At 40.4% G+C, this 26206-nt stretch overlaps 1 protein-coding gene across 3 annotated transcripts; it reads left to right on the top strand.

The window, feature by feature from the left end:
* The first annotated feature begins 10227 nt into the window (after positions 1-10227).
* Positions 10228-24548, top strand: Trmt10a (tRNA methyltransferase 10A). 3 transcript variants are annotated; one of them, XM_028760451.1, is made up of 8 exons: positions 10228-10346; positions 13920-14115; positions 14907-15066; positions 16041-16112; positions 17090-17164; positions 18899-19048; positions 21141-21246; positions 22675-24548. In XM_028760451.1, exons 2-8 carry the CDS (start codon positions 13943-13945, stop codon positions 22929-22931), a joined length of 993 nt encoding a protein of 330 aa, XP_028616284.1. In that variant the 5' UTR covers positions 10228-10346; positions 13920-13942; the 3' UTR covers positions 22932-24548. The 3 variants fall into 3 exon arrangements, with proteins under 3 accessions (XP_028616284.1, XP_028616286.1, XP_028616285.1); XM_028760453.1 differs by lacking the exon at positions 10228-10346 and adding an exon at positions 10624-10656; XM_028760452.1 differs by lacking the exon at positions 10228-10346 and adding an exon at positions 12852-12927.
* Positions 24549-26206: the final 1658 nt, after the last annotated feature.

Below are 26206 nucleotides of genomic sequence, written 5' to 3'. Positions count from 1 at the left end.
CAAAGTGTGGGTGCTTTGGTCCTTCTTAGAAGGAGTAACAAAATACTCATGGGAGCAAATATGGAGAGAAAGCTTGGAACAGAAACTGAAGGAAGGGCCGTCCAGAGACTGCTCAACCTAGGTATCCATCCCATGTGCAGTCACCAAAAGCAGACACTGATGTGGATACCAGGAAATGCATGCTGACAGGAGCCTGATATAGCTGTCTCCTCAAAGGCTCTGCCAGAGCCTGACATATACAGAGGCAGATGTTCACAGCTAACCATTAAACTAATCACAGGGTTAGAGAGAAGACTGAAGGAGCTGAAGGGGTTTGCGGCCCCATGGGGAGAGCAACAATACCAGCCAACCAGAGTCCCCAGGGTCTAAACCACTAGTCTGGGAGCACACATGGAAGGACCCATGACTCCAGCTGTATATATAGGGGAGGATGGCCTTGTTACGAATAAGTGGGAGAGGAGATCCTTGGTCCTGTGAAGGCTGGATGCTCCGGTGTGGGGGAATTTGAGGGTGGGGAGGTGGGTGTGGGTGGATGGCGGCACATCCTCATAGAAGCAGGAGAAGGAGGGATGGAATGGGGGTTTCTGGGTGGGAGGAAAATGGGGAAAGGGGATAACATCTGAAATATAATAAAATATCCAATAAAAAATTTTCAAAAAACAAAAAAGAATATGTGAATATTCTTAAATCAATCCTGGTTTCTCTGAAAACCTGCCACTCCCTAACCTCGAGCTTAAGCCTTTTTGACAATTTAGGTAAAAGATAGCAAGCAAAAGAACTACAAAATGAAATCCAAAAGTAAAAAAATGTCTCTGTACTTAAGCATGCCCTTTGAAGTATATTTTCCTGTGCAAAATTGAAAGGTGAAAATTATTTTAACCTCCTCTTAAGAGTAGAATTTGTTATTACCAGTTTTCCTGGGGCCAGACAGAAAAGAGCATGCTCTCAAAAAATAAAACAAACAAACAAACAAACAAACAAAATCAAACAAACTTCTAAAACCCAAACCTTTACTGGGATGATTTTATGGATGCCAGGGCCCACATACAGTGCACATAAAACGTAATGTGAAAATGCTTGTCCCTTGCTTTTTGTTTAGTTGCTGTTGTTGTTACTACATTTTATTTTTTGAGATGGAACTGTCTGACATAGAAGTCACAGTGTAAAACAGAATGACTTTCCACTCACAGTGATCCTCCTGCCTCCACCTCTCAAGTTCTGGGATTAAACACATGTGCCCCAATGTCTGTCATTACTTTCATTTTCACAGATCTCCACAATATTAGATAGGTGGACAAGAAAGCCCTCATGGTCACTGAGGCTTACACACATTCTTATTACAATAAAGAACTATTTTGTGTCTTACTCAAGTGTCTAAGAACTAACTACCTTGCATTTTCATCTCAGAGTCACAGTTGGATATATTTTACAACTGTCGTTATACTGTGTGGTATGTGATACGTGTCTCTTTGGGTAAAGTTCTAGTCGTTGTCAGGCATTCGTATCAGAGTCCAACCAATAAAAGGCATATCACGATTACCTAATCAAGTGAGTGCTGTTTCACTTGGACATTTGATTTCCACTAGAAAGCACTATGGTCAGGCGTCATCTCATCACGAGACACACAAAGTGGCTGCCTCTGCTCTTCATAGCATTATCCTTCTATCTTTGGCTTATAATTTTCTCTTTTTACAAAGGATTTTGAGAAAAGACTCCTCATGATTGTTTCACAGGGAAAAAATAAGAATACCAAACTCTGGATGACACAAAGCACTGTCCTGTGTTGCTCTAGCAAACAATATATGTGTCTCCTAAACTTACCGATATGTTGTGTGGCTCATGTAGTAGGGAAGAAGGACAGTACAGCATGAAATAACAAAAGCTGGTGTCAATACGATCGTTGACATTTGTCCGACACAACTGTCATTTCCTCTTGGCTCAGGTTAATCGACTAACACTACTTGAAGGAACAAAGAAAAATGAACCTTAAAATAAGAGATATAATATTTCTGATTGCTTAAAAAATATTAAAGTTGGAACTACAGAATTTTCGATCTTGGGATGAAATTGCTATTAATCGGGGCAGTCCTTTCACGGGACCATGACAATTTCATGTGGAACACTTAACAGAACACTTGTTTTTGTGGCGGGTACTCCAGGCTGACAATACAGGGGCACACTGATTGATCCTGAACAGCACAAACACAGACAATACACTGTAGCACTACACTGTTGCCACAAAGCTCTTTGGTGGTAGGCAATACCACCCAATGCTACCACGCTGCCTTGACAAATGAGGAAACTGAAATTATCAATGGATAACTGATTCCAAAGTACAGCTGTGTTCTGAGAGTACCATAGGTTGGTAGGAGTTAACTTATTTCCTGAGATTAGAAGATAAATGAACTTTAGTCCACTGAGGGTTGGAAGGAAATGAGTTACTCTATCACATATAGATGTGGTAAGTCAGGGTGTATAAGAGCCCTGAGAAGAAAGGTCTATCAGTGTCATCAGAACATTTTGCTCTGCTCTTAGAAATCACATGTAGGAATGAAGGAAAGAAGGAAGGAAGGAAGGAAGGAAGGAAGGAAGGAAGGAAGGAAGGAAGGAAGGAAGGAAGGAAGGGAGAGAGGGAGGGAAGGAGGGAGGGAGGCAGGGGGGGGGGAGGGAGGAAAGTATCAGAATTTTAAATCATCTCAGAAGCTCATATGTTTTAAAGTGTGATGGCATTTGTAATTTGCTAAGGGACTTAGCATTTTGACAAAGTCCTGAGAAACATACTTGAACAGGAACATTCTTATAGATTGGTGATGTCTTTCATGGCATGGTAGAATATATTTCAACAAATATTGCTAAAGATTTTCTTTGTTAAAACAGAGAAATATTAGATTATTAACTTTAATGAAAGTAAAATTGAAACCTAAGCATGACACATTTGGAATCTAAGATAAAACAGTCATTTTTTTTCAAAACAGAATTCAGTAAACATACATAAAATTGTATACACATATTTATCAATAATCAGAAAAACATTGTGTGTCACTAAAATTCTAACCATGTGTCTGATCAATTAGAACTGGATTGACAGACTGAAGAGAACTCAATCACTGAAGTGATTTCAATACATGAGTATAAAGAAAATAAAAATTTAATTTTGATAAAATAATAGAATGATAATTTTATTGCACTTTTTAAAATGGAAGTTTGAAGCCTAAAATACAATATAGAGAAGTACAAATTTTTAAAGGTGTACATAACATAACTCAATCATATTTATATTCAAATTATTTATAGGGATAAACATATGAGTTAGTTTACAGCAGACTCAGAAGCCAATAGTTTTAAGTAACCATTAAAATAAAAAAAGGTACAAAATATTTAAGATTGGACAAGAGATGGAGGATAAAGAGCGAGTAAATGATGGTATTTTCAGATTGTATTAGAAGAATTTTCCAGAACTTGTTGAGAGCACTGCGCTAACTCTTCAGCTGTCATAACGAGTTACTAGCTTAGAGCAATAGAATTCTGTCCTCCAGTCCTGGAAGTCAGAAACTCTACAAGAGTTCACTGGACTGAAATCAAGATGGCGGCGGGTGTGCTGCCTTCTGGAGACTTTAGGGGAGATTCGTTTCCTTGCAGCATCCAGCTTTCAGGAGTTGCCTGTCTTCTGTCTCAAGGCCCGCTTTCTATACTTTCACATTCCGCGCGAGTGAGCTGAGTCCTTCCACTTCAGATCACTCCGAACGCCTCTTCTGTCTGCTTCTTCCACTGTGTGGACACAGTTGATTATGTCAGGCCAACGTGGATAACCCATCGCAATAATTTTACTTGGGGGTTTTCGGATTAGTGACCTAAATTAATCTATACTATTAACTAGGATGTTCACTAGGGATTAGGACACAAGCATCTTTGGAGAGCTATTTTTCTTCCTATTCAGATACAGTCATCAAACAGATTTAAGGAGGGAGAGAGAGGGACAAAGAGAAACTGGGAGAGAGAAGGGAGAGAGGAAAAAAAAGTCTCAAAAACAATATAAACTGCAGACTGACTAACAATAGAAAGAGGTGTCATGTGAAGAGCCAGATAAGAAGACAGATCACCTTAAGGAAACAGACAACTGTGCAATTATTAACACCACTAAGGAAAAGCAGGCCTTAGAGCAGCACATCTCAACCTGTGGGTCTTGTACATGCAATGTTTACTTAACAATTCACAGCAGCAGCAAAATTACAGTCATGAAGTATCAATGAAAATAATTTTATGATTGGGAGTCACCGCAACAGAGGAACTGTATTAAGTGTTCACAGCATTAGGAAGGTTGAGAATCAGTGCTTTAAAATGATACCTTTAGTGTGCAGAGTAAATAATGCTAATTTGTAAGTTGATACCTGTCAACAATTATCAACATAGTATTCTGTAATGTGTGAATGTTTTGATCCCAAAACAGAAGTAAAGATGTTTCCAGAAAATAAATACAACTAAAGATCCTTCTAAAGATACCTGTAATAATCTATTTCACAAAAGATGTGGTGACCCCCGCCTTTAATCCCTGCTGTCTGCCGGCAGAGGCGGGAGATTCTTTTTGAGTTAGAGGCCAGCTTTCTCTACCTAGAAAGTTCTAGGCCAGCCAAGGCTATGTATTGAGAGACCCTGTCTCAAAAGAAAATGAAATCTACCCCAGCAGAAAACAGTGACCCTAACCCAAAGTTACAAACTGAGGTGAAGAACAAAGAAGTGGTATTTGAGGAAACACACTCTTTTTTTTTTTTTTTTTGGTTTTTCGAGACAGGGTTTCTCTGTGTAGCCCTGGCTGTCCTGGAACTCACTCTGTAGACCAGGCTGGCCTCGAACTCAGAAATCCACCTGCCTCTGCCTCCCAAGTGCTGGGATTAAAGGCGTGCGCCACCACCGCCCGGCAAGGAAACACACTCTTTAAATGTTAATATTTTATGTAATTAACTGATGTTAAGGTATACAAAAAAAACATAAAATATGTCACATCATTTTTTGGTATAGCAAAAATTTAGATGTTTATTCAATGGCAAGAATTAGCTCAATAAATTAATATAGATCAATTCAACATAAAGCAATCTAAAATACGATGCAAATATGTTTATTCATAGATCTACTGTATTTTAGAAGTAGACTACTAACTAGTAGCTGCAGATACTTAGAGATAATTTCTTGTTTAAATGTAGAAATAGAGGTGAGCAAAAAAAGCATTAAGAGAAAATTCACCAAAACTAGTAATTATTTTGATTATTATAATAATTTGGGGTTTTTTTGGGGGGGTTGTTTTTGTTTTTTTTTTTTGAGACAAGGTTTCTCTGTGTAGCCCTGGCTGTCCTGGAACTCACACTGTAGACCAGGCTGGCCTCAAACTCAGAAATCCGCCTGCCTCTGCCTCCCAAGTGCTGGGATAAAGGCGTGTGCCACCACTGCCCAGCTTTTTATAATAATTTGTATTTTCCTTTTTATATCTTACTTATATCTTCTTACAGTCTGTATATTCTATTCTATTACTTTAAAAAATTTGGCTTATATTCACAAAGTAAAATTATAATATAAAGATTTTTCATATACCCTTTATCCAATTATACCAATAGCTAACATTTTATATCCATGTGGTAGGTTCAATATTAATAAACAGATATTTATAAGTTGTTAACTAGAGATCATAGTTATTCAGATTCCATTTGCCACTTTGGATATTTACTTCATGTGTATATGTCTGTGCCTGAGTATATTTATATGTATCGTATGTGCAGTAGCCTTCAGAGCAAACTGGAGTTACAGACAGCTGCGAGCTACCGTGTGGGTCCCGGGAATCAAAACTGGATCTTCTGTAAGAGCAGAAAGCACTCTTCACTGCTGAGCCATCTCGCCAAGGCCCTCGACCACATGTGGTTTTAATTAGTCCTTTCCCCCCATTCCAGTATCCTAGCCAGGGTACATTACATTTGATTGCCATCTCCCTTTGGGTTCTTTTTTTGGCTGTGCAGCTATTGTATAGAGGAATCCTGCTTGGTGTGCACAGTAGAGCTGGCCCAAGTGGCAAAGGCATGGGAGACATCCCCAAGGGCATGATAAGGGGAGATCTAGCCTCAACCTTTGGCAGCTGGGGTATTGGGTGAACTAACCAGGGCAGTGGTGGAGAGTTTGCCCTGGTGATGTGGGTGCAGGAGACCTGGTGGGCTGACCAACTCAGCTATACCCAGGCCTAGATCCAGGGCTTTGAGTTGGCCCACCCCAGTATCTACCCCATCTACGAACTGCTAGAGCCTGTGAAAGGGCCAGCCACTGCAGATCCAAAGCTGTAGGATCTCCAGGACACAGGGTAACAACTATAGACCCTAGAGAAGTCCCAGTGAGGATTCAATATTGATAGTGTAGCAGAAGCCAGAGGCCTCGACCCAAACCAATGACTCACTGCACTGAACATTTGCAAGTACAGATACGTGAACAAACAGGTATACTGTGTGACACACTACAGCTTCCAGGACAACTTTTTTGTTGTTGTTGTTTTCGTTTTTTATTTTGTTTCGGTTTAATTTTGGTTTTTTTTTGTTTGTTTTGCTTTTTATTTTCTTTTAGGGGATCGGTTCAAGGTTGGTGGGCAGATACAAAGGGGTGGACAGGTGAGTAGGATTGGGGTACATGATGTGAAAGTCACAAAGAATCAATAAAAATGTTTAAAACTTATTTACTGTGGGTGAGCTTATGCCACAGTGCTTTTGAGGAGGTCAGAGGGCAACTTTCAGGAGTCAAGTACTTTCCTTCTACCTTAAGGGTCCTGGATATTGAACTTAGGCCCTCAGACTTGGCAGCAAGCACTCTTATCCGCTAAGCCATCTTGCTGGCTATGCATTATCTGTATTTTTAAGAGAAGGATAAAACTGCTTTTCTACTTTCAAGACTACAAATACCTTTTCTGTCACTATCGAAAAATAGCATCCGGGTATTGGTGTCACAACCTTCATGTCTGCTCTTCCTTGTTGTATCTGGACTTCTTTCCCCCCTCTTTTTGTTTACTCGTGTTACTCTGCGCCCCCACCCCCATGCCTACCACTCTCAACTTGCTAAAGATTACTCAGACTTAACAATCATAACCAGATTGACTTGGAACTTCTAGTGCCTGCGCAATGCTCACAATCACACTTACTACCGTGTGCTGTGTCCTAGAACTCTGTTCTGTCTGGAGACTTCGGCCTACTCTACAGTCTGCAGGTCAACCTAACAAACCGGCTGCCAGCTCTCAGAAATTGGTACACAGATACAATTTGTTCAAGGTGTCCAATATTTATTCGTGATTAAGTTGCATAAACGTTATTGTTTTCTATAACTGTTATTGCATACATTTAAGGCATGCAGCATGACACTGTGAGCTACACATGACGAGGAGAAAGCCTGCTATGGGGAAGAAAGTTAAGATGTCCGTCACTCACAGTTAGCCTACTACTGTTGTTTCCTTTGTGAGGAAATCAACTAAAACCTATTCCATTAGTATGAAATCAATATACGGTTCTCGGGTTATTCATCTACTCTCTGGATGTGTTTCTTATATGTGTTACTTTTTTTCACATCTTCCTCAACCTCCCCTGTGCTTCCTCTTTCTGGTACCTGATGCTTTATCCCCTATTTCAGTGTATTTGAATATTACTTTCCATAAGTAAGTGCAAACCTAAACTCTTCTAGCCTATTTCGCAGCACAACGTCTCCCGAGCCCCTCCATACTTAGGCAAGAGACAAGATTTCTCTTTTTTTTCAGGGCTGGCAGTTCATTATATATTTAACAGTTTCTTAGTTCGTTCATTGGCTGGCACTGCCTATCTTGGTGATGGGGAGTGCTTACGTGGAACACAGCAATGAAAGTATCTTCGAGGCAGTGACATCATTTTCTCAGGTTTGTGTATGTAGTTCTAGTTTCAATTTCTCTAGAATCCCGTATATTATTTTCTAGATTGGCTCCTCAATATTTTAAAAAGCAAGGCAGTGTCAATACCAACACACCAGATTTCATACAAATTCAACTTCTGGCTGCTCTTTCAAAACTTAAGGCCTGCTATCAGGTGGCCATATTGCCACTTGGAGCTTGTACTCTGATTAAAAAGGGAACACCCTCTCAGGCTTCCCTGCAGATAACTTCTCTCCTTTGCTATATTCCTGATCCTACAAATGTTATCAGCTTGTGACCCATGAAAACCTCTTATATTGGTTAAAAGTACAAACATGAACTATTGATTTTAAAGTCTGTTTCTATTTCGATGCCTGCAGATTCCCCAGACTTCGCATATATTCATATCCAAACTTGCAATATGTTTACTTAAAATCCAGTTTCCTTCTAGTATTCTCTAAATTACCCATTTAATAGAATGATATTTCTACCACTGTTCAAATTAGAAACATCTTTACAGCTATTCTTCCTTATGCTACCCATTGCTCTTCTGTCACGATGTAAAACCTTCATGTTTTATACTTTGCTTTCACTGTCCCCAGCTTTTAAATTCTTTTTCTTTATTTAAAAACTGTTTACTTTCCAAAATGGAGCAAAATTACAAAATCTGAAACTACACCCTCAAGAAACATTCCTTTCTTCCTTTATACAGCAGGCATCTTCAGTATGTACTCACCTCCCGACCCCCTATTTCTTTGACAGAGATAATCATTTAGTCATTGTTGTACAAGATCCTAAGTCAAACACCAAGAACTGTCAAATGTGCTCCATAAGCATGAGCTTTATAAATCAATGACTTCCTCACATCACATGACTTTAAACTTTTTATATGCTTCTGTCTTGGGCTAAACTGCAGTTCTTACTGGTAACTTTTTGTTTTCCATACTCTGGATTGATTCTGCAACCATGAGATCAAATAACCAAGTCAAATTTGTTGACAACATTAAAATTAGGATTTTCTCATAACTTAAAAACTCTTTTATAGCCGGGTGGTGGTGGCTCACGCCTTTAATCCCAGCACTTGGGAGGCAGAGGCAGGTGGATTTCTGAGTTCGAGGCTAGCCTGGTCTACCGAGTGAGTTCCAGGACAGCCAAGGCTACACAGAGAAACCCTGTCTCGAAAATAAATAAATAAAAAAAAACAAAAAAACAATAAAAACTCTTTTAAATATCGAGGATGCCAGGCATTACCTCTAAAAACGTACTATTATTTATAAGACAGATCCCATAGGGGCAATGGAACAGCTGCTGGAAGGTTTGGCACACCACTATGCCAGCCTGAATTTCATGACCTACATGTGAAGGGCTCTATATCCAATTACTAATCCTCTCTCAGCTACTCTCTGCCCTGATATGGAGGCAGCTTAAAAAAGATGCCCTACTAACAGATCATAAATGGATCCACAATTTACTGCCAATGTTCAGTTAACAGAAATCTCTTGGATTTGAGAGATCCACACCAGAATCCTGGATCACATATTTTTCCAAATAAAAACAGAGTTTAAGAAAGATCTTTTCCCTCCGACTAAATTCAGAGATGTTTCAGTTCATTTAAGAGCCTGTAACATGTTCAAAGGTAAAGCAATAAGAAAAATCTAATTATGGGTCTTTATTTGAAAATAGTTATTAACTTCAAATTCTACAAGTCATCAATCAGAAAAGCCAAATTAAAGCAAAAAAACAACAACAAAAAAAAACCAGCCTACCCAACTGTTTTAGTTTTTTTCCCTCGGTTGACTTGATCTATATTTAGCAAAAAGATTATATAAGGTCAAGTATTTACAAACGATGAACTATGACTAGTGTTTTGCAAAATAGCATAGGAAAACCTCAAAGAATGGATTGTAGAGTATATGTTTTACTAAGGACATAAAAAAAAAACTTTAACATTCCCAACTTAATTTTTATTAAAATTTTCATTTTAAATTTTTTTCACTTATTAAAGACCATGTGATATTTGTAACTTGTTCCTATATAAATTAGAAATAATTTGGGCAATGCTAGGTGATTCTCTTAACACAGAAAAAAATAAGAGCATTTCAATTTCTTTAAGTGGGGCTAGTTTCGCCTCGAGACCCGAGCTTACACATGAATAAATGCCCGTGAGTAGAAACTCAAAGCGTGACAGGGAAAAAACACCTCGTGGTAGCCACTAACCATTCCCGCAAAACTCAGGTCCTGACCCCGCCCCCTACAGGCCCCTCCTCTTTCCCTAGTTTGGAGTTAGCGCAGTCCGATGACGTAAGCCGTAACTGCCGTAATCGGGCGTGCAACCACCGCCTCTGCCTCTGGGAGTTGAAGTTTCTGAAGGAGGACCAACGCGTGGAGCAGAGAGCACTTCCGAAAGGCTTTCTGACCGCACCTCGCCGTTCCCCATAGGCCCCGCGGCTTGGTAAATATGGCACTGCGGCTGTCGCGCCACTACTCTTTGGTATTCTTTCGGATGCCAAAGGACCGTGAACCACCCTATTCTCTGCTGCAATCAGGGCTTCCGGAGTAGAGGGCAAGGGCCTAGGAAGTAGTTGCGGGTTCGCAGAGGAAATGGCGCGTTTCCCCGCCCCTCCCCCCTCACGTGCCGCCGTCCAGCGTCATGATTGGTGAGCTGCGATTCGTTCGCGGGCGCAGGGCCCGATGGGGGCGTGCGCGGCCGTCCTGTGTTTGCGCGTGCGCAGCTGGCCTGTGTCTGCGCGTGGTCGTGCCCGGTAGTAGCGCCCGTTGCCCGGGGTTTCTGTTGTTCCTGGGAGTCCTACCGGAAGTGTGGCAGAAAGGGCAATGTGGCGTCTAAGGGTGGCTTGTCGCAGTGCTGCGTTGTGCCTAGAGGGCAGGCGAGGCGTTTTCCCTGCCTTTCCTCTTTTCTCTTCCTTGGGCCAGGCGGTCAGATGTAGGAAGGCGAGGGGCGGTTGCTGCAGTTGCAGCCCAGCCTCGTGGTGAGCTGAGGATGAGTTTAAGATGGACGTGTTACTGGTTGTCGCTGAAATATTTTGTGTTTAAAATGTGGTTGTACGTCCAGAGGTGTAAAATTATTCACTTAAAAAACAAAAGCTTTCCTGAGATTCCCTCCCAAGCCAGAATTCCGGCCAAAGGGACTTTAACAGCTGAACAAAGGGCTATCGCTACTGCGGTAGTGACCAACGCGTTAAAAAATACATAATATAAAAGTACCCTGAAGCAGGCATGTATTGATTTTAGCAATCACTGAAAAAGAAAGTTTAAAAACTACGAGGGCTGTTTTGTTTTAGCCGGTTTGGTAAAAGCCCTGTTTTTGTCGGGCTTTGTCTTTACCATTAGGTGACGTATGCTCTCGACACCAAATAGTCTTTGTCAGTATTATTCAATTTTGAGTTTTGTAATCCCATCTGATAACCTATATCCATGAGTTAACCATCCAGCTTTTTTTTTTTTTTCAGAGATACGCAGAAGTCTCACACTTAACGTTCTATCTTTCTGTAATGTTCTTAAGTACTTGTTAAACTTGGATTAGTGGATGAAAATGTGCTGTGAGCATCACTGCTGGTCAGGCAGGAGCCCCAGACTCGCTGCCATAGAGATTTATGACTCAAAACTAAAACCTAGTGTGTCCAAAAGTGCCATGTTTGAACACACTAGTAGACAGTCGGCGCGGAAGCGATCTTGGTAAAGTCTAGCCAATAAGACAGCCAGCTAGTATTTTATCTGCATTCATGTATTCTATAAAACGAAACATATTTCCTGTGTTGTTCAGTTCTTCTGGCTTATTTAATTAAAGCTTAGGAAACTCACCCAGCACAGTGTTTCGAGAATTGATAAAACACATTTATGTTAGGACTAGTTCATGATAGGCTGCTCAAAAATGTTACTATTCTGTGATAGGTCAAGTTAAATTTATCTGGAGACATTTTTAGATGCGAAAGACAAAGGCGCCCCCTGGTGTAAGAGAGCTATAAAACAGGGCTTTTGTAATTCTTACAGTATAGCTAGCTCAACACTTCAGAATTTGAACAACATAGAGAACTACTGAAAAATATTGCCACGGATAAATAGAAATATGCTCTCTTGGAAATTTGTTTCATAAAATGCTTCCCTGTCCATTTCAATTCTGCTTTTAAGTTTTCATGATCAATGAGAATTGGTTTTTTCACACTGTCCATGGCTTTGGGTCTACACATTTTTGAGTCTTATTTAATGCCTTTAGAGCCATCTGCCAACAGCGTCCAGTCAGCACTATCCCTCCAGTATTACCCCCACTCAAGGTTTTAGGTTACTGGGAAGTGTTGGTGTTGGAGCTGGCTTTGAGTCATAATGCCACAATTTCATTCATCTCTTTGAGATGCCTTGTTTCATAGGAATTACTAGAGACGGGAGGAGTTAGTAACTTTGATATTACTTTCTTCATTTTCTTGTAAAATTCCTTGAAATACCGTATCTGCTCACTCATCCTGTCAGTTTGAAATAAGAGTCAACTAAGTCTCAAGTAATGTGACTCTGCACATTGAAAGAGAAGCAGACTAGAACTGCTGCTTAAGTTCTGCAGAAGTTTGTCCTCAATATTGCATCGTGAAGAGTAACTGTTTTGTTGTTTGTTTTTGTTTGGCTTAGATTAACTAGCTTGCTCTGTAGGAAAGAAGAATCTCAGAATGTTTCTTAAAGCCATATTCCATTTAGTAAATCAAGCTTAGTCTGGGTAGGGACAAATAGGCAAACACTTGTACACTTTGTTATTAGTAAAAAAGACATATCAGTGTCGTTAGTCTCCTCCCAGTCAGCAAGTTGAGTTCTACCTGTTATGGATAAAGATGTGCATGGTTGGATTTAAATGAAGATTTATTTTGGTCAGCGCTAAGAATTTTGCAGACTGATTACAGAATCAATTTTTATATTGTTTTTAGCCATAACTAAAGTGTTCACAGATATACAGTGACATTTATTAGAGAGAGAAACCCTGTCTATGTCATCCAAGTTAGACAATACAGATATCCCATGAACAGAAGTGGAAGGTGTGTATGTATATGTGCTTTAATCAATAATATAACAGGAGTATTAGTATTTGCATTGACTCTCAGATTTAAATATAAGCATTACCTCTCATCAATAAGTAATTTTGGAAATACCATTTTTACTGGCTGCTTAGTATGAATAACTAACCTATATTATAGAAGAACCATAGATTGTTTACTCTTTGCTGACACTCAAGTAACTTTTCACATTTAAAAATGTTAGAATGAATAAATTATGATGTAAATTTTAATGTATGTTTCTGACTTGCTTATAGGAATTTATTGTAAGAAGATACATTTCTAGGTCAGAAACTGTCTGCAGTAGTTCAGTTCCCTGTTGCTGTGATAAAACACTCCATCCAAAAATAAGTTAGAGGAAGGATGGCTCTGGCTTATGCTTCTAGATCACAGTTCATCATTGAGGAAAGTCAGGGCATGATGTAAGGCAGAGACCATGGAGTCTGCTTGTCAGCTTACTCCAGTGCTCATACTTAGTTAGCTTTCTTAAATGTCCAGGACCCCCTAGGGATGGCACTGCCCACATTAATAAACAGTCAAGACAGTTCCTCACAGACATGGCCACAGACCTTCTGGGCAGTGCCTGTGTTGTTAACCTTTCCCCTCTATCCACAATTGAGCCTTCCTCACATGACTCTGGGCCTGGGCTATGTCACCTTGACAGCTAAAGCTAACTAGGCCACTGTTGGTGCATTTACAACTCTCAAAACCTACTTGCATTCTGGAAAAAACATATGATGACCCTCTCTATTATATGTAAACACTTATTTCTTCTATAGTCCTTCCAGTACCGTCAGTGAATGGTATTTAATTCATGTCAAATGATAAAGATCTTTGCCAGTAAACAGAATTCATCTAAATTTGTATTTTTATCAATGATAGAGCTTAACATCTAGTGGTCTCTATTGGCCAAAGTTATTTTACTTTGTAAGTTATTGGTTCATGTAAAAAATTTTGCTTTTCAAATTTTTCAGAGGCAACAAATTTGTCATCTGAAATGCTGCCATCATCCATTGAGCCTCCTAATGAGGAAAGAAAGCCTGATGCGAGTGACGGTGAGGAGGAGAGACAGAAGCCGGGAGTGGATGCAGGGGCTGAGCCGATATCTAAACGACAGCTGAAGAAGCTGATGAAACAGAAACAGTGGGAAGAGCAGCGGGAACAGCGCAAGTGCGTACCTCAGAGCATGCGCCGTTTTACTGAGAAACGGGGAATCGGGTCCTGTTAAAAGCTGTCTACACTGAAACAGAGTCATGAAAAAATAAGGTTATGTGTGTTATTAGCTGACGCCGAGTTGCAATTAAAAGCACATGTGTTTTGAATTGTTACTTCGTTTTTTGCAATACCTAGACTCTGCCCCCTTTCCCACATAAGACTGCCTGCCTAACAGCAGATCTCTAGGATGGCTCAGACAAGGGCGCTGGTATCCATGTCTGAGTCTGCATAAGGCAGCAACGCAGGAAGGTCAGCTTTGGCCTGACATGATGTGGCTAATAGAGGATTTCATGAAAGCCTTTCTGTTTTAGCCATTGTCTAATGCCAAAATTTATAAGAGACTAGAAAAACTTGGGCTTTTGTTTTTGTTCTTTTAGTAAATTTAGTGAAATTTTCTTTTTAGTATTCCATATGATATTGAACTAGAAAATCATTTAGGGGATGAGTTGTGAATCAATTCTTTATAAATCATAAGTTTCTCTTAGTCCTATATGATATTAGTAATGAAACTATTGAATAATGAGTTAATCATTTAAAAAGCTCTATATTAGCTTTGCAAAGTTTTCTTCATATGTGAAGTTATTGTATGGAGTAAATCAAGTTACTACGATCTGACCCATTTCTCCCCACAGAAGAGATATGTCACACAACCATGACTACTTTAAAATGTAATTTTTTGTTTAATTAGAAGTTTGTGAACATCTTAATATACAAATAACAAAAAAAAATGTCATTTGCTATTTTAGGGAAAAACGAAAAGAAAAACGCAAGAGAAAGAAGCTAGAACGACGCCAGATGGAGTCCAACTCAGATGGACATGACAGGAAACGCATTCGAAGACAAGTTGCTCGTAGCAGCCTCCGCCTGATCATCGACTGCAGCTTTGATGAGTTGATGGTATTAAAGGTATCACGAGGTCCCTGTGTGTGAACTAGGTTAAGTGACCTCTATTTTCTTATGCAGTATTACAGATGGTGTTTATATATTAGACTACATCGTAAGTTTTTCAAACTCTCTTACTCCTAAATTAAGTGCTTTGATATGTATAGCCTATTTATGTATATGTTTATATATGCATAGACAGACATTTACCTCATAATTAGATAATAAAACTCAGAAACCACATACTAGTTATAAAGATTATGGAATTGCATGATGGCACGTGTCTGTAATCCTACAACTTAGATAACTTAGTCAGAAGGATCTCAGAGTTTTAGGCCAACCTAGGGTATAGCACATTTGAAGCAAGCCTGGACTACTTAGTGAGATCCTATCTCAAATTAAAAAAAAAAAAATCTGTAGCACAGCTGGAGAGATCTCAGTTAAGAGCACTTTTTGGTCTTGGAAAGGACCCAGGTTTGGTTTCCAGTAGTGACATAGTGTAGTGACTCACAACTATCTGTAACTCCGGGTTCAGGGCCTCTGACCCCCTCTTCTGGCCTCTGCAGGCCCTGCATGAGCATGGTGTACAGACATATATCCAGATGTACGTGCATTCACACACACACACACACACACACACACACACACACAGTTTGTTTTAAATCTGGCCTTTTCCCAGTGCTGCTAGGGTAAGGTGTGGAAATAGCATAATTCTACAAAAGAAATTGTTTGTTGCTGTCTGTTAACACAGCGTCAGTAGCATTTCAGACGGATAGAAGCTTTCAGAGGCCAGGTGACTGACAGAGCATCGTCTTTACAGGCAGTCATTTTGTTAGTGTTCAGGAACATCAAATGAAAATCATCATAGTCGTGTTCCTTTTTAAAAGAAAGACTTTTGCCTGTCTGGACATTTCTTCTGCTTATTCTGTTCCTGTAATACCATAGAAGGCCTTAGATGACTTTGATAACTCTCTTTCTTAAATTGTGTTATTTTATAGGATATTAAGAAACTTCATAAACAGATTCAACGATGTTATGCAGAAAACCGCCGAGCACCTCATCCCGTACAGGTGTGTGTGAAGGAGGCTCCGCTTCCATTCCTGTCTACCATGACAGGAAGCTTGAGTCTCTCCAGCTGCTCTTCCCTGACACTTGTAGGCTCCTGTATCGTGCTTGTTTGACGACTTTTCCTACGAGAATATGTTGGACATCACTGTCGTTCCCAGACTCTCCCTCACCAGCCTCACACCACTGTGTAGTGTTGGGTGTCTTTGTTTAGGATACGTGAATATCTTCACGGCAGTTCTCAGCTTTGATTCTTTCCAGCTGTGGGAAGTGGGGAGAGAGAGGAAGTAGGCTGCCACAGCCTGTTTGTACCGCAGGGCCTCTTAGACGTGTTCTGTTTTACTTTTCCTTTTGAGCTACCGACAGTTGTGAGAAGGGTTTCTTAACTTAGAGAGCAAATGTGGACACTAGCTGACTGCTGTTGTGAATGCCACCTCAGTGACATGAAGAGCCAGGAACTCCCGTGGATATTAGCCAAGTGGACGCAACATGGGACTGGGCTTTTATATAATTTTATACCCTACAGTAGTGACACTCTTTGTGTCTTTCTTTTTATTCCTGCAGAGGCCCTCAGCATCCTTGATTGAGCTTTTGTCATTGAGCTATTGAAATGTCAGGGAAGGCTCAGCAGCAGCAAAAATAACAGTGATAGTTAGACACCTTTCCCGGGGAGGTGGATGAGAGCTTGGTGAAAACCAGGGAGTCTGTAGAATGCTCATCAAAGGTAGACAGATAATAACCTCTCAGCTGAGAGGTGGGGTGGAGGTGCAGGCAGCATGGCCGGAGCTGGTCGGTTGAGGAGACCCCACTTAACACGGGCTCTTTCTCCCGCTGAGTCAAGTCAGGCGCTCAGAGTTGATCACAGTTCTTTTTCTCTAGCTCAGTGAAAACTACTTTGTGTTTTCCTGGTGATGAGGGGATAAAACAGTAAGCTTAACTGACCGGATTTCTCCCTTTCCTCTGCCCACCAATTGTTCACCAGTTTTACTTGACAAGCCATGGAGGCCAGCTGAAGAAGAACATGGATGAGAATGACCCGGGGTGGGTCAACTGGAAGGTAGGAGGCAGGCCAAGGTCTTCAAGCTCCCCAAGGCCTTGTGTTTGTGCTGTTTGTGGTGTACTGCAGAACTCTGAGTGTCGTTATACCATGTCTAAAGTTCCACAGGTAGACGCTACAGAGGAGGCTGACGTGGCTGCTCATTGCGTTTCTCTCATGAAGCTTGTCTGCCATCCTAAGCCACTGCCTTAGAAAAGAAGTATCTAAAGGCCTTGATAAGATTTTTTGCTTCAAACTCACTCTAAAATTGAAACTTTCTCTACATTTTGTTTCTTCTAAATCCATACTGTCCATTCTGTGACCAATAGCCAAACGTGGTTGTACATTCCTGAGATGTGAGACTCTGGATTGTGAGTTGGCATGTGCTGTAAATGTAAGATTTGCTGACTTAGAAGGGTGGGGGCATAACACGGGCATATTATATTAAAATATACTGAAGGTCATTTATCTATTTTTTACTTTTTTAGTGCAGCTTCTAGCAGATTGAAAAGTATCCTTATAATTTCCCTGTTCTAGGTATATGTAAAGATGTAGTCAGCTTGGCTCGGTGCCAGTGTGCCCATCTTGGCTATGTGCAGATGTGGCTATGTACAAATATGACCAGCTTGGGTAGGCATAGACGTGGCCAGCTTGGCTCAGTACAGGTGTGGCTGTCTTGGTTCAGTACAGACGTGGCCAGGTTGGCTCAGGACTCCTGTGCTCAGTGGACTGCTGTGTTATGCCTGTACATGTTGTTTACTGTTTGTTTTCAGCTCCCACTGTCCTGCTTTCCCCACTAGTACCTACTAATCTAATAGCTGCACATATTAAGAGCCCAAGTGCAGACATTTGCAAGAAAAGTATCCTTAACCAGTCTTTAGATTCACGTCTCTTTCTAAGAAATAATGAATATGTTAGACAAACGCACTTTATAGTTTGTATCTTTCTAAGCTTATTTACATCCTTGGTTTTCTAGAGACATACAGACTCACTGACTTCTAACTACTCAGATCCTTCTTGAGGCCGTTAAGTATAAGAGTCAGATTTATAGCATATTCTTTTTCAGAAAAGCAGTTGTATTAATCAGTAGTACCAATCTAAGTGTCTGCTTCATTTGATTTTCTTTAAAATTATTTTATAACAGTCAGAGTCTGGAGACATATCGTTCCAGCAGTTAGTGTGACTTGGGAAGTCTTAGAGCTCTTACTCAGCCTTGTGTCAGTTTTGACGAAGAAGCTTTCAGATGTGTCTCCTTGTAGAAACAGCCACATTCTATTAAATTGACACAGTTTCCCTTTGATAAGTCACATGGGAGACATTCAAAAAGGCATTTCTTGTCTGGAAAACAATATGATCAAGAAGGCAGGAAAATGCATTTTTATTTTTATTTTTGAAATAGAGATAAGTGAGAAAGGCAGGGTGATGCAGTATTAAGGAAAGAGCCCCTGGGTTGAGTTGGAGTTGACCCTACAGGAAAAGCTAGAGAATACAAGTGAGCTTTTAGAGACTCGGCTTGCCATTAGTAGATTAGGAACTGAGGCCCCAGCCAAGGGAAAATAAGATTGGTAGAATATTTCAAGGACTGAGATACGAGGGAAGGAGTTGGCTATGGAGTTTACATGATACTCTAACAGTAGCCTCTCAAGCTTGATATCAGGTGGTTTTGGACAGGTTTATTTTGAGAAAAGAGGCTGTCAGTTCAGCCAGCTTTCAGTGTCCTGCTAATGACACACTTGCTCTCCTTTGTTGTTGAAGGATATTCACATCAAGTCAGAGCACTATAGTGAACTCATAAAAAAAGAAGACCTGGTTTATCTGACGTCGGACTCACCTAATGTACTGAAGGACTTAGATGAGTCAAAGGCCTATGTGATTGGAGGGCTAGTGGACCACAACCATCACAAGGTACTGCGCCGTGCTCCTCCTCAAAGCCTGGCAACATCCTAACAGTGCATGCTCTTGAGCACCTACTGCTGTGGCGGTGACCTAAGCTAAGCAGAGAGGTCCCCTTAACGTGTGTGACCCTCCTGCAGCTCAGGGAGGCCGCTGCAGCTATTGTCTCCATTCCCCAGTTGCAGGATCTGAAGAACAAAGAGATTCCACCTAAAGTCCACCGTGGCAGGTGGCAGAGTCGATTGTGAGAACTGACCAGCTAGCTGGAGAGTCTGCAGGTTTATCTGTGCTGCTGGAAGCTCTGATAGTAACGAGTTCCTAAGCCATTCAAGTTTATACTAATTTTTAAGATAGTTAATTTTTCTGTGTCTGACTGTTTTGCCTGCATGTATGTCTGCTCTATGTGCTTGTCTGATGCCCCTGACGGTCAAGAAATACTGTCAGATTTTCTAGAACTGGAATGACAGATAGTTGTGAGCCACACTGTGTGGGTGCTGGGAACTGAACCCGGGTCCTCTGGAAGAGTAGTGTGCTAACTGCTGATTCATCTCTCCGGCCCTATACTACTTTTTAAATATATGTTTTCTCACTCATTTTTTTTTCTTGCTGCATGTTTTTATATAGATAAAAAGTTACTTGCTAAAGAGAATATTACTGTGTACTTTGTGACATGCTCAATTCATCTCAGTTTTCTAAAGGAAAGGTATGTTTTCTAAGTGAAGAAATATTGTAAGCACAGTGTATGAAGTAACTGTACACCCCAGCAGCAGTGTGCAAGGAGAATGTCTCCCACGTCACACATGATCACACCTGCCTGTCCGCTGGTTACTGCATGGCTGTGGGGCTCCTAGGTGTAATGTGGCTGAGAAACTGGATTTTTCTTTTAATTGTAATTTTGAAGTTGTCAGATGTGGCTAGGCATTAGGTGAGCAGCTCTAGACTATCCCAGGGGCCTCCTCAGAGTGGTCATTAGCCTTTCTGTTGTCAGTGGGGAGTTCTAATTTATAATATATGTGCAAACATCCTCTGCTGAGTTGTGTTTGTTTCTCTAATAAAGCATTTTTATTTCAAAAATCCCCTAGCTCCTCTAACTTTTTTGCCCCTACATAGGCTAAGTACTTGTTAAGAAATTCAGCTTATACTTCCTAGACAGCCTTTTTGTCTGGGATAGGCAAAGATTTTAAGCATTTTCTTAAGTTTGAGAAAATATAAAATCCTTACCTAACAGTTAGTTGGTAGAAGGGAAAAATAAAATGTAAGAAAAAAAATGAAATACTCTTCACTCGGGGCTTTATTTCATTGACATATTTGTGTCTTTGTGTATAATTGAGATTGAATTTCCTTTAAAATTTTTTGTAGCAGAATTTTAGCAGAGCCATTGTATCTGGTATGAATTCTGAGTAATGGCACCTGGGCTTTGAAGTAACCTTAGGTAAATAGTCAGTGACTGTTCTTTGAGATTTTATGGGGTTGTTCATTTGAAGGATTCTTAGAGCCTTTACAGAACAGTCTGGAAGACTTACCTAGCAAACCAGGAAGTCTCCTATGGCTGAGAACTGCTTAGGTAATGGTTCCTTCTGACAACCCCTAGATCGTATAAGAGGTTCTGGTATTTGGAAATTGGCTTGCTAACAGTGCCTTTTATGTTAAGTAAAAAGCACTTGTGCTAAGCTGTAGTGTTCAGTCCGTGAGAGGCTGACCCCCATGCCGCTGAGGACCCTGAATGCATCTTGTTGTGGAGTCTCTCTGTCTTTCATCAGTTATCCAGCATGACCTAGAACACCAACATATTTTACTCACAGAGAGAATGATGGTGCTTCTCTCTCTCGAGTTCAGATGGATTGTTTCATTGAGAGAAATGGAAAGGGAATAAGCAGAGAGGAAATCCACCAGGATTTCTGCCACTGAGAAGCTTCCTACCTGCTGAGAACATCTTTTCTTCACCCCACAAAATGAGGTGGTTAAACAAAGACTGTAAATGCTTCTCCTGTCAGGACTTAAAACACAAGCTATCCTGGTGTTTTCTGTACTCAGGTCCTTTCTGAAAAAGATCTCCATTGTCCTAGACTACACAACACCTGAGTCCCAGTGTCTTTGTTTCCAGGGACTCACATTTAAACAAGCATCCAGTTACGGAATTGAACATGCACAGCTTCCTCTTGCAGATTTTGTGAAGATGAATAGTCGAAAAGTCCTGGCGGTTAACCATGGTAAGCTGCTGAGGTACCCTAAAGTGGACCTAAGTGAACCCTGAAAGAGACGGTGCAGTTCAGATTTGGACAGATAGAAAGAAGTCATGTGTTCATTAGAAATAAAAGGGGATACTTTAGACATTTTTGAAAATGTACAAAGTATAAACACAACTAGCTATAAAACTCACAGGTTCTTGTACTTGCTATTAGCTTTTGGATGTGTTTCCTCCCAGTTTTTTTTCTGTGACTGTGGTCTCTTATCAGCTTTACTGATGTAGGATTCTTATCTTCACTTCGTTGGAGTTTCTATGGGATTGATTTTTAGTGACTATATGATATTCCATCCTCTAAATAGATAATCATTTAATCATTCTCCCATTGTTCAATATTTTTAATTTGTTTTATAATATAAAAATATAAATTTCAATATATATTTTTTTGCTATGCAGTGCCCCAAATTAACCTATAATCCACACCTGTCCAAGAACCAGGTAACATCATGGAATGCTGGGAATTGTAGTTCTTGGAAAATAACAAAGCTTCATGGGAAAGGACGGTGACCTATAGGTTTGTCCTTATAAAGCCCTTCAACATTCTCAGCTGTGAAATTCCAGGGAATGGTCCTGACCAAAGCCCATCTCTTGGTCAGTATTTAATATGTAATAAACCTTGCCTTAAATTTGGCCCTAATGGTAGAATTTGTTTTTCTCTGGCGAATCTCAAGATTAACAGCTGTCATGAGTTACAGGCAATTATAAGCAGCCATGTGGATATTAGGAACTGAACTCCAGTCCTCTGTAAGAGCAGCCAGTTCTCCTACCCACTGAGCCATCTCTCTAGTGCCTTTAATAAGGAACAATTTTAGTCAGTACACAATAATTTACGTAATCCTAAATACTTTTTATATAGCAGACTATATGGAGTTAGAGAAATGAAATTAATTATTCAAGGAACAAATTTCCTCTAAAAACTTTGATACCTAGTGGAAATTCCTTTTCTTCAAAATAACCTGGAAAGCCCTTCCATAGTGTGGTGAACCTAGGGATGGCATTGGTTTCCTTTCTACTACTGTGAAAGCAAGAGCAGGAAGCAGGCAAAAACTCCTCACAGTGGCTCTTTGTAGTGAAGATAGAAGAAGCCGAGCTGAAAGCTAATAATTACCTGTGAGTGTTAGTACGTAAGAGATGAAGAATATGACGGAGCGCTATCTTGGTTATAACACACACCTGATGCTAGTAAGTTCCTGGGGCTTAAGAGCTGACCAAGGGGAATCTGGAAAGGACAAAAGGGCTGGAGAACCATGGGCAGGTTGTCCTTGATATCGAAGAGGAGACAGAGGTAAGTAATTGGGACAGGTGAGCACTCAGCACAGGCTCACAGTGCCAGCCCGTGTGCAGCCTCATGGTGACCTTGACTAAGAAGCATCTGCATTTGTCCTCGTTGCAGTGTTTGAAATTATCCTGGAGTTCTTGGAAACAAGAGACTGGCAGGAGGCATTTTTTACAATCTTGCCCCAACGGAAAGGAGCTGTTCCTGCACACACGGCCTGTGAAAGCTCTCCTCAGGACCACCAGTCCCTGCCAGGAGGATGGGACAGTGCCAGCGAGGGGGAGCATTGCAGGAATGACCCTGACTCACCACAGAAAGAGGAGCAGGGCCAGCAAAGCAGCCCGGGTTCTGCAGTGAGCCCTGCCCCACAGTAACCTTCCCCTGATTTCCTCTCGCTCAAGAGAAACTACACAGTGCGGTGCTTCACAGCATGCTCAGACTGCAAGAAAATTTTCTCTCGTCTCTGTTGTGGAATTTTAAATTTTCTTAAAAAGTTAAATAATAATGAAAAACCCTTTAAGCACTAAGAAAGGATTATTTGGTTTTGGGTAAGAAGACTTAAAGGTATTATTTCAAAATTGCTTTAAGCCTCAAATCAGTCCTGGGGGACGTTGTATACAAGTCTGCCTCCATTTCTCATTCACTGGAGCGTATCCTCAGGACGTGCCTTCTGACCTGTGAGCTCGGCTCTTTCCTGTTCCTGCCTGTGTCTTTTTGGTCTGATGTCTATTTGTTGGAGCAGATATTCATACTGTCCTCTGAGTCTCTAGAATGCTGAACTTGGGAAGCTAAGCTTTCTTCTGTGGCTTCGGTGTTCAGTTTTCTCTAAGAAATACAGTAATTCTAGGAGATTATCAGTTGTTTGCTGGGCTCAACAATTCATTCCCATTGGACAGTGGAGTCCATTCCTGTGCCTCCTTTATGATACCTTATGTTTCTGAAACAGTCACAAGAATAATCTTAAATCCTGTCGTGACAATAATTTATCCAATTACACAATTAAGCTTTGCTGGCTAGATTATTTTATAAGCTTAATTTTGAAGGCTCAATTTGTCTTTACCTCAGTTTAAAACAAATAAAGTTATCCTCTCCCTTTATTTTCCATATATATATATATAACATATTTCCATGTTGGCTTTTAATGTGAATATTATACATCTGCCTCCTACTATAATATTCCAACTAATGTAAATGTGTTTCTGTAAATAACATGCATGTAGGAAAATGTGCATGTATTCATGTTTACATCTGTCCATGTCACATTTAGCTTTCATGCCTTAATCACATTGACAGGACTGTATGTGTTGTTTGTGGAATGGTTGTGTTGGATTCACTAGTTTGAATTCATTAAATGGGAATTGAACAGTGGTTTAGAAACTGATGGAGACAGAGCAGAGGGATGCCATTGGCTTCTGCACAGTATTTGCAGATCACGTGCCCTTACATGTGCCGGGCAACTCCAGGAGCTCTCACTGAACTGCGATGAACCAGTTTCTGGTCTTTTCTCTTTATTATACAGTGTATGTGCTCATTAGAATTGGTATTGACGTTCACTGCCTATTTTTGTTGTTTAATTCTTAGTTACCTATTGTAGCTAGCTCCTTCAAAGTCTGTAAATGATGTAAACAGTCATAGGATAGTTCTAAATGAATAAAGTTCATGTTGTTACTGTACTTTTTGAAGATTCAGATTTTGTGAGATGTCCTCCATGTGCTCCATGTGTCTCACGTTACTGGTTTGTGTGGACACTTGGTATCCAGGCGATGGTACTGTTATGGAGGTTTGTAGGACCTTTCGTAGGAGAAGCTTTGCTGGAGGAAGCATGTGACTTAGGGCAGGCTTTTCAGTCCTGGTTCTTGTGCTATCAAATGTGATCACCACTTCCTGATATCCGGGCCAACCTGATGATCCTGTGCCAGGGCTTCCCTGCCACGATGACGCTATACCTCCTGTAGAGCTCTAAACCAAAATAAACTCTTCCTTCCCTACTGGCTCTTTGTCAAGGTGTTTTGTCAGGTAGCAACATAAAAATATCTAATACATATCATTTTATATGGAATTAGGACCCTACTTAATTATAAAAGTGAAGGAAATTATTTCAAGTACCGCATGGTTTAATTTTCATTAATTGCAAAAGCTCTGTTGATATCCTGGGCATGCTATAAGAAGACACCACAGACCTAGTGGGCTAAAGTAAGCACAACTTATGTTCTACAGTTTCTGAGCTGCGAGTTCAGAAGCAAGCCTGTAGGGCCATGCTCCCCCTGGCTCACAAGATGTCCTTTTAACCTTAATGTGTTCTTTTCTCTCAACTTTTTTTTTTCCTGTACAGCAACAGATAGAAAAGGAGAAAAGAATAGGTAACAATGATTTGAATTAATGGCATCAGAGACCTAAAGTAGTCAGCGAGTGAGCTCATGGAGGTCCTTGTCCCTCTTTCCCTAGCTCACTGTGACAGCATGTGCAGTGAGCTTAGTATGTATGAAGAAGAGAGTGACGGCAGCCTTCAGAGCCAGGATTGTTGCTGGGGAGGTTAGGGGATTAGATGAGGCGTAAGCCTTGGTACTCTTATGTTTACATTGTGAACCTGGGTGTGTTAGAACTCAGTGTCCTTATTTAGAATGTGACTGTTACATACCGATCCTGTCAGCGCCATGTGAGGTAACCAGTGGGGATTTGGTGATGGCTTTCTGCCTCTCCCTGTTTCTCTTCTCCCTTGCCCTTGCCTGCTCTAAAATTCAGTAAACCTGCTTCAGACTTTGTTCCTGTAGAGTACAAGGCTTGACAAGATTTTAAAAATCTGCTTTCTGCCAGAACAGGGGCAAAGAAATGGATACATGTTATTTAGTGAAGCCTTTATTGAAACAGTGAAAATAATGCTAACATAAAACACAATCATGCAAGACCAAATCCATATGTTCTGTCAGCAGATGTTAATATTAGTATTAAATATTAATATTTTTACATTTTAATGACTAGCTAAAAATGTTAATGTCTACTTTTAAAATAGTAATAATGAAATTTAAAAATAAGAAAAAGGGCATACCAAGCTAATAACAAAGACCTAACATTTGAAAAACTTTAGCATTACACATAAGCAAGGGGAAGAGGGGTGCTGCAGTGAAGAAGGCAGTTCCTAGTCTTCAGTCACAACCAGAGCTACTCTATATCACAGCACAAACTTAAAGACAACTTTATGAGGGTTGGGTGGAATAGAAACACATCAGTATGGGAAATTTTAAATCATGTTCCCTCTGCCATGACAGTGTAAATGCATAAAAAATAAATATACAGAAAGTAGAAATAGTTTAATTAATAACAGGTCTATCTAGATCAAGATCCATATGTGGAAAATAAAAACAAAATTGAATTTCTTTTCCATCATCTGTGGAACATTTCTAAAATGTGGCTATATTGGACTGCCAAGGAAAATCAAAACTTAAACTCTAAAGCCAGGCTGTTTGTAACAAAGCATTACAGTGCAAACAAACCTTAGAAGCTGGAGAGATGGCTTAGTGGGTAGAAGCACTTGTCATGCAAACATGAAGTTCAAATCCCTCGGTTCAAATCCTCAGACCCCCACATGAAAAGCAAGACACAGAGTGAGCACCTACAATCCCAGTGTTTCTACTCAGAGATGGGAAATGGG

This window comes from Grammomys surdaster, unplaced genomic scaffold (genome assembly GCF_004785775.1).
Source record: "Grammomys surdaster isolate TR1022 unplaced genomic scaffold, NIH_TR_1.0 126531, whole genome shotgun sequence".
NCBI classification, from domain to species: domain Eukaryota; kingdom Metazoa; phylum Chordata; class Mammalia; order Rodentia; family Muridae; genus Grammomys; species Grammomys surdaster.
This window is presented reverse-complemented; position numbering and strand designations above follow the sequence as displayed.

Coding starts and splice junctions, on each gene's coding strand:
- Trmt10a (XM_028760451.1), top strand. CDS start 13,943: ATGCTGCCATCATCCATTGAGCCTCCTAATGAGGAAAGAAAGCCTGAT. Junction 17,165..18,898: donor CGGGGTGGGTCAACTGGAAG/GTAGGAGGCAGG, acceptor TTGTTGTTGAAG/GATATTCACATCAAGTCAGA. Junction 19,049..21,140: donor TGGACCACAACCATCACAAG/GTACTGCGCCGT, acceptor CTTTGTTTCCAG/GGACTCACATTTAAACAAGC.